The 13,926-nt window shown below is 32.5% G+C and overlaps 1 protein-coding gene, 1 long non-coding RNA gene and 1 pseudogene across 2 annotated transcripts; 1 reads left to right on the plus strand and 2 right to left on the minus strand.

The window, feature by feature from the left end:
• LOC128162435 (multiple epidermal growth factor-like domains protein 10) overlaps positions 1 to 13,926 on the minus strand; it is a 143,874-nt pseudogene that overhangs the window by 73,713 nt on the left and 56,235 nt on the right.
• On the plus strand, positions 3,351 to 5,077 carry LOC128162445 (uncharacterized). The gene is made up of 3 exons (XR_008240667.1): positions 3,351 to 3,456; positions 3,562 to 3,857; positions 3,957 to 5,077. It is a non-coding gene; the product is annotated as an uncharacterized LOC128162445 (long non-coding RNA).
• LOC128162439 (uncharacterized) lies at positions 5,234 to 9,014 on the minus strand. The gene is made up of 5 exons (XM_052825654.1): positions 8,983 to 9,014; positions 8,170 to 8,196; positions 7,436 to 7,571; positions 6,251 to 6,350; positions 5,234 to 5,511 (listed from the first exon to the last, which is right to left on the minus strand). The coding sequence occupies exons 2-5, from the start codon at positions 8,192 to 8,194 to the stop codon at positions 5,449 to 5,451; spliced, it is 324 nt and encodes a 107-aa protein (XP_052681614.1). The 5' UTR covers positions 8,195 to 8,196; positions 8,983 to 9,014; the 3' UTR covers positions 5,234 to 5,448.

Raw genomic sequence — 13,926 nt, forward strand, 5'->3', positions numbered from 1 at the left:
CCAATCAATTCAAGAAAGATGACATCAGACGCAGAATTGTAAGCGCAACTTAGATATCATGTTTGAAAATTAGTTTGAGGTCATTTTAACGCGATTTAAATGAGATAAAAATATAAAATTCATCGAATCAATTCGAGGAAGATGTCATCAGACGCAGAATTGTAAGTGTAACTTACATATAATGTTTTGAAATTAGCCTGAGGTCATTTTAACACGATTTACTAAAATTTAAATTGTTCCAAAAATTTAAGAATCATCCAATCATTTCGAAAAAGATGTCATTAGACGCGAAATTGTAAGCAAAAGTTTGATATCATGTTTTAAAATTAGTCTGATGTCATTTAAACACGATTAATTTAAATTTAAAATTTTCAAAAAAATTAAAAATCATCCAATCAATTCGAGAAAGATGTCATTAGACGCGGAATTGTAAGCGCAACTTAGATGTTATGTTTGAAAATTAGTTTGAGATCATTTTAACGCGATTTAAATGAAATTAAAATTTTTGAAAAAGTTAAAATTCATCTATTCAATTCGAGAAAGATGTCATTAGACGCAGAATTTAAAGCACAACCTAAATATTATAATTTAAAACTAGTCTCAGCTCATTTTAACACGATTTAATCGATTTTAAAATTTTCCAACAATTTAAAATTCATCCAATCAATTCGAGAAAGATGTCATTAGATGCAGAATTGTAAGCTCAACTGAGGTATCATGTTTTAAAATCAGTCTGATGTCATTTTAACGCAATTTAAATGAGTTTAAAAATTTTGAAAAATTTAAAATTTATCCAATCAATTCGAGAAAGATGTCATCAGATGCAGAATTGTAAGCGCAACTGAGGTATCATGTTTTAAAATTAGTCTGAGGTCATTTTAATGCGATTTAAATGAGTTTAAAATTTTTGAAAAATTAAAAATTCATCCAATCAATTCGAGAAAGATGTCACCAGATGCAGAATTGTAAGTGAAACTTAGATATCATGTACTAAAGTTGGTCTAATGTCATTTTAACACAATTTAAATGACTTTAAATTTTTTGAAAAATTTAAATTTCATCCGTCCAATTCGAAAAAGATGTCATTTGACGCAGAATTGTAAGTGCAATTTAGATATCACGTTTTAAAATTAGTCTCAGGAAGTTTTAACACGATTTAATTAAATTTAAAATTTTCAAAAAATTCAAATTTCATCCCATCAATTTGAAAAAGATTTCATTAGACGCAGAATTGTGTGTGCAACTTAGATATTATGTTTTAAAACTAGTCTGAGGTCATTATAACACATTTATTATGAATTTTAAAATTTAGTGTCCCTACTCGGAATTTCCAGACAATGATTTTTCTCGTAATGCTAGTCTATCATGTCCTCTATCATTCCTGAAAATTTCAGCTTTCTATCTTTTTTCGCTTTAAAATACATGTGTGGACAATGAAAACCCTTCGAAAATGTGTTATATATCTTGATCCCGGCTAGCTTCCGCTTTCGGAATTTCCGAACCGTAATTTACCTTGTGCGGCTAGATTTGTATATCTTCTACCAATCTGTAAAATTTCAGCTTTCCATCTTTACTCATTTTTGAGGAAATGCGTGGACAAAAAATTTCGTCGAAAACGTGTCCTATATATTGACCCTGGCTAGCTTCCGTACTCGGAATTTCCAGACAATGATTTTCCTCGTGAGGCTAGACGTTCATGTCATCTATCATTTCGAACAATTTCAGCTTTCTATCATTGCTTGTTCTTGAGGAAATGCGTGGACAAGGAGTTTTCGTCTAAAACGTGTCCTATATTTTGACCCCAGTTAGCTTCTGTACTCGGAATTTCCGGACAATCATTTTCCCCGTGAGGCTAGCCTATTGTGTCCTCTATCATTCCCGAAAATTTCAGCTTTCTATCTTTGCTTGTTTTTGAGGAGATGCGTGGACAAGGAGTTCTCGTAAAAAACGTGTCCTATATTTTGACCCCAGTTAGCTTCCGTAGTCGGAATTTCCGGACAATGATTTTCCTCGTGAGGCTAGACATTCATGTCCTTTTTCATTCCTGATAATTTCAGCTTTCTATCATTGCTCGTTTTTGAGGAGATACGTGGACAAGAACTTTTTTAAAAATTACAAAATGGCGGATAAGTCCGAACCGGAAGTGATTTTTACAAAATAAAAAAATGTATATAAGCTTTAGATGATAATAGATAAATGCTGAAAATTTGACAAAAATCGGACCACGCATCTCCGAGAAATCTTCTGCACAAAAATTGTAAAGAAAAAAAAAAGTGAAAAAGAAACATTACAATAATAGAAGGGTCTTCCGCTGAAGACGGAAGACCCTAATAAGTTTCCAAAGATTTCCTAAATATATAATGTCTATTGTAGCTTTAGCCCATGAAAGACTTGTTATTACAAAGCTGTTTTCTACATTAAACATCCGTTGCCCGGCTCACATTTTATTTTTTTGAGAGAGAGACCCTGTATTTGAGTCCCTTGTTAAAACCACATGCAGTGACGCACTGGAGAAGGAGGCACACGAATCGGGGTAAAGTTTGATATTGTAAAATTCAAATTTGCGTAATATTTGTATATTTGTTTCAATACGTAAATCATAGAATATAATAGCATAATAATGTTATAAATGCATACATTTTATATGATAGTTTCATTTATCACAGTATCGGTAAAAGTTTTCAGTTATGTTTCCAAAGAAATCTTACACAGGTGGTAGGCTATGCTGTTATGGCAAAGACCTGCAGAATATGTAAAAGTGCTGAGTTCCATGGGCGTGAAAAAAAGAACATGACTGCAGAAAGGAAGGAAGCTCAAAATCAATGGAACAATCAATGGCCGTAAGAATCCTCAAAGGTATTGAAAACAAAGGACACAAGCGAAAACTTTAGCTCTGGATGATGATACCAGTACCATACCTAAAGTGAAAATGGAAGTAAATGCTGACAAATAGATATGTAGTGACAAGAATCATTCATTCAAGAACGTTACAAATAATCTGCATGCCTAACAAAAAGAAAATATAAGAGGATACTGAGTGCGTCACATAAAAAAAGCTTGGCATATGCTATGTCATCTCACAAGGAAGATCCTGTGTCTCTGAAAGAGAATCTACTAGCTATTCCACACCAGCTGTATGGCAATTGTTCTTCATGTCGGGCCAAATGGTGTTGATATCTATAAAATGAGGAAACGTGCACACCGAAACGTCTCTCCTACGGGTAATATCTCACCGACTCTAATCTGTTTTAAGATCTTCTGCAACTCTTTACGTCGTATGCTAATAAGTCAGAGAAACTTTCTTTTCTTGAAAGCACTCAACATGAAGAGAACTTCAATCATGTTATTTCCAGGAAAAATCCCAAAAACAATTTCTGCTCTGGATCTGAGAGTATCAGTGTTAGAGTTGCCGCAGCAGTGTGCGAGAAGAATATTGAAGCTCCATATGTACTTCAGGTAAATTCATAAAAGAGGTTGTACCATTTATTGTCTTTGACACAACTGGTTGAAATAGCAATCTAATTTTCAATTTATATGTTTTATTATTACACATACATGAAGAGCTAGCTTTGGCCTCTGGATCATGCACTGTCAAAGATGCTGAAAGAATGAAGAAATTAAAAATGAATTTGGATCAGATATAAGAGTAGAATTGAAGAAAAAGTCATCATCTGCAACAACTTTATATGAAATAAGAGAGGGCGTAACACATGAGAGCACAGTTCTTTCGCAGACTGGTGGTATCCCTAATGACAGACTCGAGACTGTACCATTCCGTCCAGAACAACTTCACCAAGTTGCATTGCCTCCTGATGAATACATTAGAGTCTACTTTGATCTAGAGACAACTGGCTTAGGTCTGTGTAAAATTGTGACTATCCTGATAAATACATGAACATGTATAAAATATGATATTTTCCTACAAACACATGATATTTTTTCTTCTTTTATTTCAGATTCATCATGTGAAATAACACAAATGCGTGCAAGGTGTGGAGATTCTTCTTTCTGTCGGTATGTATTACCATCAATTGCCATACAGGAGACAGCTTCAAGGATAAGGGGACTTACATGTGATGATTCAACTTTAAAAAAAAAACTGCTCTATACTGGAGTGTTTGACATCATTTCATGAATGGCTAAATAATACACCGAATATACATAAACCAACACTATTTGCTCATAACTGCAGAAAATTCGATAGTGTTGTTCTAGGCAGATCAATGAGAAAATGCTCTGATATGACATTGCAAGACTGCATTGTTGGATTCTGTGATACCCTGTCTATGTTGAAGAATCATGCGTCTTGTAATACCACAAATTCAACTCTAGCGACCCTTGTGCTGGAAATTCTAGGCTGTACATTCGAGGCACACGATGTACTTGAAGACAGACTGTACATATCTACAGAAACTTGTGGAACATCACAGTACATATTCCTATTATTTAAACTATACTTTCAGTATGGATTATATGATGCAAGTTGTACTCCAAATGGAAGACTCTAAATCTAACTTGCAAACTTTTATGCCCTTGTAAACAAAAAACAGTGCCTGAGAGCATGATGAAAAGGATGTCTCTCTCTGGGCTTTCAATGCATCATCTACAGTTAGCGTACCAACGAGGAGGCTTTGATGGAGTACAACGTGTACTGAATGAAAAAAAAACCCAGAGGTAACCAAACACAGGGACATTAACATTTCTGTTGTTGACTTATTGAAAGAAAGATAACAATTTCTCATACATAATGTAAAGATATTTTCTTTTATTTCAATAATTTTAATACTGGATACAGCACATTTTAATTTATTTATTTTACATATATATATATCTATTGAATGTTTTCATGTGCAGGAATCAAGTGTTATCATACTCTCCTTAATACAAATTAGCAAAACCTTGAAGTCACTTCTCTTTCCTTATATAAATCTTTATGGGTGATAATGCATTATCTTTGAAAGACGCATGGAAACATTGCATAAAAATGTTTGATTTATTATAATAATCATTAGTATGAGACAGTAAAATGTCATTTGCTTTAAAATTTACACTTTCAATTTTGGTACCTGAGGATCGGAGAACCTTAAGGGCTTTGGTACTCGGTTGAATGTCAGACCCTTAAGCGCCTTGTTTATTTTTAAAAACAAACTCAATATATTATTTGAAATAGATGCACACTTCATTAGAAGTTTTACCTAAATTTATTTACATGTATAAAAGATATATAACAAACAAAAGCGTGATTTCTTTTATTTTGAAATCAAACATTTTATTGATAGAGTAAATAGCAATAAGAATAAGGAAGCCGTTTGCAAAATCCGCGAGACTGTTCTTGAAGTCGAAGAAAACACTTTTTAGTCATAGCAAGGCAGTAAAAAAAAAACAACGATATTTAAAGCACAGTAGGCTGGATTTTCTGAGGGTGTCTGCATATGAACTTGATTCAAACTATCCATGAAGGGTAAATTGACCAATTTTGACAATCCTGATTCTAATCTCGTCTCTCATGGGCTAGCAAAATATAAAACATCTTTGAGTTAGAATAATTTAACACCGGAGTAACAAACTAAGTACATGTTTACTGCTTTTATTACAAAAGGTGCATGTATCTGGTTTGTGGTATATACTTATACAAATAAAAATATCTTACTGAAATTGTATTTTTAGAGAATCTATCTAATATGTTAAACAAGCGTATCAAAGAGGAGCAAATATAAAAGTCAAATTCGAATTTGAATGTTTTTCAGTAAAACAATAAAAAGATTGGGTTGTACAGTACCGACCAGACCTAGTTTAACAGAAGGTAAACCCAACAAAACCCCGAGTTAACTTTCGGGGTTCACTGGAGGAGAACGCGAGTAAACCCCGAGTAAACCCCGAGTAAACCTTAAGTAAACCCATACTGGATCCTGGGAGTAAACTCCGATCATTAGTATACCCCTGAAAGCAGACGCTACATGTGTATTTGGAATATACATGGGGCAGGAATTACAGGCAGTGAGATGGTAAAATTAAAAGACGGAGTTGTTTCACACTTAAGTGCGTGAAGTGGACCCAAAACGCAAATCCAAAATAAACCCTGAATGGACTCAAAGTAAACCCCGAGTGAACCAAAATTGTTCAAATAGCAGACCCAGAGTAAACCCCGGGTAAACCCTGAAAGTAAACCCGGGTTTTAGCTGGGGTCTGCTCTGGTGTTACGTTCGGTCTGATCGGTACTGTATCTACACTTTTGATTATATACACTCACCGTGATAACAGTCTGGTTGACGTCTATCTGATGACCATTCGGAATTTCTACGTCATAGCCGTACAACTCTCCATTAAATGGCAGCCGCACACTTACACATCTAAAATTTTATTACAGAGGGAATAAAGTTGAATTACTCCTACAATTATTTCATATTATGGCATCAAAGAAAAAAAAAAGAAAAAATACCAATAGTTCAAACTTATCTGAGCATATTTTAATAAATAACGATATTTTTTGGCATGTATCGGGCATCGATAGCTTAACACCACTTGGGCCGTGTGTTGTGTGCGTACAAAAGTTGTTCGATAATGACATCGTTTATGAGAATATCACTTGAACAGTTAGTATAACATCTTGGAAATACCAACCTGTAACACTTGCTTTTCGGCATCAAAATTTGTAAGGCCATACTATCACATGAAATAATCTTTCGTGATCATGGTTCTCTTGGCAACTACATACCTTCTACCGTGATTAAGTAGCCATATTTTGTTTCCATTTTCGAAATAGTGAACCCATGGTTCTTCACGAATAATTAACAATGTTAGCAAATTGTCCTTGATTGAATTTTGGACACATTTCTATGGAACTTCTAACTTCTAGAAAAAAAAAACTTTTGACATCTTTTTAAACAACGCTTCATTTACAACTTTCTAGCAAAATACACACGTGCATCCAGCAAGGCGTGATACTTTGTTTACTTCGAAGTTACACATGTGCTTGAAAATCAAGCCCAGACCTTTTCACCGATCTCCGGAAACAACACGCATCAAAAATTCAAATGACCTCGCATTATTACAAAACTGGGATAGTAAGACCTCTTACACATTATTTTTCATCTCATAAAAAAGTCGGGTCCTGTCGCGTGCGGAAACGCCCCAAATTCAATGGAAAATTCAGGATTATTTTGCCTCAGCCATGTTCGACGTGAACCTTCAGTGAAATACTGTTATGACTCTGCAAAGCGTGTGCTTCTTTGATTAATATTTCATGTGAAATAAAGTGTACAAGAGAGAAGATTCGGTGCTCCTCTAGATACACTATCAAGAAGTTGTAAAACTATTTCGTTTAGAGAGGAAAGGCAATTGTATGATATGTTGACATGAGCACAATGAGTCGGATGTTTTGCACAGTGCATATGTATAAAGTGAGAAAGAGGGCATTGCTCACGGGGCTACTCACGTAGTAGTGATCGTAGAGTTCGTTCTAATAGTATCATTGTGATTTATGAAATTCACTCCCTTCAAAGGTCCGTCCTTCTGCTCTTTTTTTTTTGACAACGTCACGATTGTCTCTCCATTTACATCTTCAAAATCCGCTAAAAAGAATTTCAGTAGTTTAGTCATAATTTTTATAACGTTGTTTTAAGATGTAAGCTTGAACACTACGTAATATGCATTATTTGAATGTACGGTATTTATTTTTGGAATATCAAATTGGGTTTAACATTTATTACACCGCTCTTCAAATTTGTATTACCACATACGTTGAAAAAACTTTTTTTTTTAAACTTTGATAATACATGATTTGATGTACTCATTATTTAATTGTATATTACTTAATCATCTAATGTTTTAATAATATAATAAGATAGGCCATGCAGTTAAAATGAATACCGGGCGTTAGCGCAATATGATAGATCATTTGCGGCCTGGTGTGTTGTAAGAACGATGTTCAAAAATAAGTATTCAATGCTTAGATTTATTTTTATTGAACTTCTTGCCTTGTCTGCAAATCTGATGCATGCAGATGATATGTGGAATGTGAATAATTCAACATCATGCAGGTACATTGATACGAGAAAGGCTGAATTACTCTGAGTTTCAAACGGTTGTCAGAATTACATTTCAAAGTAAATGCTTATCGGACTTGTTCGGAATCTGTTCAAAAAATGTTTTAAATAGTTTTTAACGTACCATTTAATTCACTCATCGCAGCCATTTCTGAAATATAAAACGTTGATAGCTCTATTATATGACTTTTTTAAATTTTTCATTTGCCATTGCCAATGTTAATTTTTGTTTAAATTCACCATTCTGGAAAACATTTAATTTGTTAGTAAGAATTTAGATTTTTTAAAGTTTTTTTTAAGGATGGTCAAAAAATTTATAAAATTTAACATGATATTTTTAATATAAAGTGGGCACATTTATATATTAAATCATTTTGAATACGAATGTTCATTAATTATACCATGATATAAAAATGAACGACATACCCCTTTTATAAAATAATAACCATTGACTTAAAAAAGAAGATATTATTTGACGAATTCGGTGAATATACATGTACGCTAAACAGTATTTTTTTCATTACATAAATAGATGTGATGTTGAATTTAAATGGATATTTAAACTACGTATTTATCTTTTGAAATATTGCTGTTTGTTTAACGTTATAATTTAAATTATGTTTGAGCAGGTGTGTGTATTTAATGGTAATAACTTTTTAAAGCATATGAGTGTGCACAGTTATATTAAAATAGACAAAAATCAACAAAAAATTAACGTTTAATGATCAATTTCAACGTTTACACAAATACACACAAATGTACACATGTTTATTGAAAAAATAGACAAATTTTAACAAAATTACGTTTTAACTATCAACTTCAGCGTTCACACATAAACCTACATAAAAGTTTTTTGAAAAGTGACTATTTTTAAAATATAATCCATATTTAAAAAATTAAAATCTGCACAATTTTTCATTGCAAAAAATATACTTACTTATGTAAAAAAAAAAACTTGCGTTGCAACGATCCAATTACACCCCAAATCTACATTTGCGGAGTTTATATAGAAAAAGGGGTAAGACCTCCCTCAGGTCAAGTGTCAATATGTGAACCAACCAATCAAAATAAAGATTGCCAACTATGGTTCAAATGCCATAAAAACAACATTTTTTTAATCGTGATAATATATACATTAAAAAAAATCCAGTAAAATATAATTCTTTTCTACACACATACATACAAAAGACATTAGAAGCGCTAGCACATTACAATATCATTAAACAATGCAAGATTTAGAATGTAAATCTGCTTTGAAATTTATTTAGCTTTTCCAATTTTGAGCATAAATCAGATTGAATATCTAAGCGAGGATAAATTTGTAAATTAAACCCGCCGGTGACTATGTGCCAAGCAAAGGTTCATTGTGTGTAAAAAAAAAAATAATGTAAAGCATAGATAGCATTCTACTTAAGCGGAATACAGAACAAATCTACAAGAGATATTGCTGAGGTTTTGGTAAGCTTGATGAGTTTGTCAAAAATATCATAAAGCATAATTGTTTTATGATGATGTATAACAAGCAATGAGTAACATAATTTGAGTCCGTTCACGTGCATCTAAAACTTTACCATTCATCTCAGTTCAACGAGGATATGGCCATCCGGCATTGTTGTCTTATCCCACCATCGATTACTTTTGAGGTGAAATGTTTCAGACAGGCAAATGATTTGAGGTCATTAGGGCAAAACGGTGGTTGCTACTAGGAGGACTGAATTTTAGACTTTTTGTGATCGGCTTCAGCCGATCACTGTTGTGTCCATATGAGGCATCCGGCAAATGCTTCAACGTGCGCACACATTCCGCTTGCATAAGTAGTTCTTATAAAAACTTGAAGCTTTTATTTAGTATTTATATAACATTTTACTAAGTGTTATTTCAATTCATTTAGCTTAAGAGATGCAAACATACATTAAATACAGTTCGACCTGTTAATTCAAGAATGCACATTTTGTCTCACGCGTAAGAATTTCGATCGAAAGATTCATTCAGTAATGCAGTTGACTTCGATGAACTGACCTCGATCATAAGAAGATTCTCCATGAACTGACCTCGATCTACTGATGTTGCATGATAGTAGCTAGGAAGACGGCTTGATTTATAAACAAGGTTACGTTATAATGCGACCTCAATAGCAAGTTATGATGGCACCAATTTTTTTCAGTCGCATTAAATTATTTTAATACAATTCTTTCTTTGTATACGTGTTACGTGAAGAGCCCTACTCAGTATTCTGAAGAAGAAAATACATTTACATTTAATAATAACGTTAGAATATAAAACAAGACAAGGAGTTTACGAACGGCTTTCTGCAAATTTATTTCAAAATTAAATTTGTTGACGGTTTATAATATGATGAAATTACGGTGTACAGATTCAAAATATTCTATATTTTGTAAAAATACAGTACTTTTTTCATCATTTTACATCAAACTGAGCATGTTGATTGCTTCTAGATATCTATATATCTTTATTGCTGATCATTCCTTTAAAAGGAATACTTGTTTAATCTCCTTGAGAAGGAGGGCTGTGTATTAAAAGTTAAAAAAAAAAAAAACTTTTTGAAATTAAGATTAAAATATTTGGGTTTTTTACCTGATGTAAACTTACGGCTAAACATATCGCACTTGAAATCTTAGGGCATGTCTGATGACCATCCAACCCTCTTAAGCGTCCAATTTACAATGTTCTTTGAAATTACCCGTTCAGATGCTCAAGCCAATCTGGTGAGGAATGCAAGTCATTGTTATTTTCTCAGAATACCTCGATTTCAAAAATGCCTCTTTCATCGGCTAGAACCATGCATTTAAAGTAGCGGCTATGCGTGGCATAGGGTGGTGACATCAAATCGGGGAAAACACAACCAGAGCGATTAAAACTGATAATTGTCTAAATATGTGTCTTCATGTTTGCTCCAAAATAATATATTCTATAAAACGAACAAACATTTGTGGTTAAATGTTTTTGTGATAACTTTTTTCAATATTAAGTAGATTTATGCTTCAGACCAGATACGACGCTCGGAGTGGTGGTTTTTGCACGGAGTGGGTGCTTTGTTTATGAAAGTGGACTCTTTTTTACATGAAGTTTTTTTAGAGGGGGGACAAAAGAACACATTACGTAACATTACAACTATATGAAAATTATGATCTCTTTCTTTTGTGCTATAATACAAGTGAATTATAAGAGAAATAAGTTTATGTTTCATATATGATAAACATTGTACGTAGTTTAATTTTTTATTTCGGAACTATTTTTTTGTAACCGTTATAATTAATCAATCATTGGCAAAAATAAATCCTCAAAATCCTGGAGTTTGAATAAGAATAAATTTTAATTTTGCAATCGTTAAGACTTGAGATTCTGCTTTACATACACTCAGGAAGAAAGTATGTCAATTTTTTTTCTTTTCACGATATATTTAATTGAAAACAACATTTTTTAAAAAATTGTTAAATGGAAACCCCTTGACTGATTTTAAAAATACTTTCATAATCTCTAGCTTTTTTCACCATATTTACGTATTTTTCAAACCTTTTGTTCCAGAGATTTGGTATTAACAATCCAAAGTAAGATTTTTTTTGGCTCGCACATTGCAAATAATATATAGTAGAGCCCTTAAAACTATCTTAGAGTTGTTTTTAAATTTAAAATTTTACAAATGAGTTGTAAAAAAAAGTTTTCAATGTATGTCAAAAAGTGACAATTGAATCTACTGTAATCAATATGAATTTCTTCCAAAATCTGGCAAAAATTAACACCAGGAAACCTTTTAAAATTAAGTCTTGTTTTTCTATGAAATATACAGAGAAAAAAGCAATAAAAATTGACATACTTTTGGCGCGTGAGTGTATTTCAAAACATGAAGAGATCCGCTATTTACGTTTTTAAAAAGTGTGGAAGTGTTTCAAAGGATCTTGTTTAGAGTGTTTTAACAAATATACATTTTAAACATAAAACCAATCTGTGCATATCGCAGTCTTCCTTTCAATGGTTGCAGAGGCGTACTTTGTATAAACAATAATGTCAATAGATTATTTGAAAGGGGGCTGAAAAGTTTATTCAAAGAAATGAAACTACTTTTGATAAATTGTAGGAAAAAATATTAAAGTTTGGAAAGTGTAAACTTTGAATAAAATCGGTTCAAGAGGGAAAAAATATTCCACATTCACACAAAAATTCACCATTAATACAACATGAAAAAAATCGTGGAGGTGTACGGGGGCACTTACATGGTTTCCGTCTATTTTTTCAAATGTAAAACATCTATTGGAGAGGAAGAGTGGTAGAAAAGGAATTTTTTCAGCAGTATTTCATATCACTCGATCATTTCTTGCATGAAGAGGTCTTGTAGAACTTATTAAAAATTTGAAAATATTACATTCTACATGAAAGAGCAAACGTTTGGTTTCATTTGATACATTTTCACAGTATATATACTAGTGTCATCCTTAGCTATATAGCCCCGTGAATGGTTCCGCCTGTGTCATATTGACACTTTCAAAATGCTGTTTTCACACAGATTGATTACTCATCAAATTAAATCTTATTTAATATCCTCACGGAACTTAGCATGACTGAACCCCTTTTATCCCTCAGATTTCTGATTAAACAATAAGTAATAATTATTGCTCATCACAGTCTCTTGACTCATATATGTCACAGCAAGCTATTACATAAAGTTACATAAAGCAAGTTACATAAACCAGCATAAATATGGATTATTTTTACTAACAATAAGCACATACTTATTATAGTGATCATGTTTAACATGCTTCGCACTTTCGAAATGTCAATTGTTTATAATTGTTTTATAATTTCTCACGATCATACCAGAAGTGTTTCCTTTATGTACTTAAATGTATGTAAAGGCTCTTTGACAAAGGATTGAGAGAGAGACAAAGAGAGATAAGGGATTCTTAACTTTAAGCTTAGACCTCTGTTGTAAAAACTATACGATCAAGCCACAACCAACAGTTTTGGAAACAAAAGCAGGGATAGAAAATAGGCTCATATGACAAGTTAATAAATTTTGATTCTAATTCTCTTGATAATTTAATAATTTGCTTAATTTTGTTTAGAACCAAACAGCCGGATATGTATAAAGTAGTGTGCATTTAAATAATATACTTTATATCAATTTTTAATGCCAATTTCATTATCATTCAAGTCTGAAATTTAAAGAAATAGCTCTTTTTAAAGTATAGCACAAACAAACACAAACTAAAGCAGCATCGAACCGTGCCTTAACCATAAATACTTCTTAATGACATAGGTTTCTTAACCTACCAAATATAGACCAAGACAAAACAGTGTACAAAAGTATTTATTTTTAATCATGTCGCCACCCGTTGAGACACATACACCGCCACACCGAGCATTGTATCTGGTTTGAAGATTAATATTTTAAATTAATCATGCTGACTTGCCACTGAAAACCAACTTTTATTCGCGAGCGAGATATTTTTGTGAGGTTCGTGGAAGCCTCGTAGCAATGTGAACGAGGCAAAGTGAAGCAAAAGAAGTAACATCCACAAAGTAAGTACATGTATTACAAAACTGTGGCTTAACCTAACTTCATTGACATACATTTAGTACAATCATTTAATTTTACGTAAAGATACATTATAACAAGAATTCTATATTAATCAGCTTTTTATATTTTACATATTTGATAAAGCTTTTTTCTTTCAATTTGATAAGGTAACATGTTGAACTTTACGCATATTCAACGATTTTTCTTGAAAATAGACGACTATTTCAACATATATAGATCGAGTTATAGAGTATGAAACCTCTCCAAAGACTAAACAATTTAGGAAGATTGTCCCAGAATATTTTTAACTTTCCGTGATGATTGCCTCGTTTTGAATTACACTCT

The sequence above is a fragment of the Crassostrea angulata genome, chromosome 9 (assembly GCF_025612915.1).
Source record: "Crassostrea angulata isolate pt1a10 chromosome 9, ASM2561291v2, whole genome shotgun sequence".
NCBI classification, from domain to species: domain Eukaryota; kingdom Metazoa; phylum Mollusca; class Bivalvia; order Ostreida; family Ostreidae; genus Magallana; species Magallana angulata.

Coding starts and splice junctions, on each gene's coding strand:
- LOC128162439 (XM_052825654.1), bottom strand. CDS start 8,194: ATGGCTGCGATGAGTGAATTAAATG. Junction 7,572..8,169: donor TGCGATGAGTGAATTAAATG/GTACGTTAAAAA, acceptor AATTCTTTTTAG/CGGATTTTGAAGATGTAAAT. Junction 5,512..6,250: donor TCAACCAGACTGTTATCACG/GTGAGTGTATAT, acceptor ATATTTTGCTAG/CCCATGAGAGACGAGATTAG.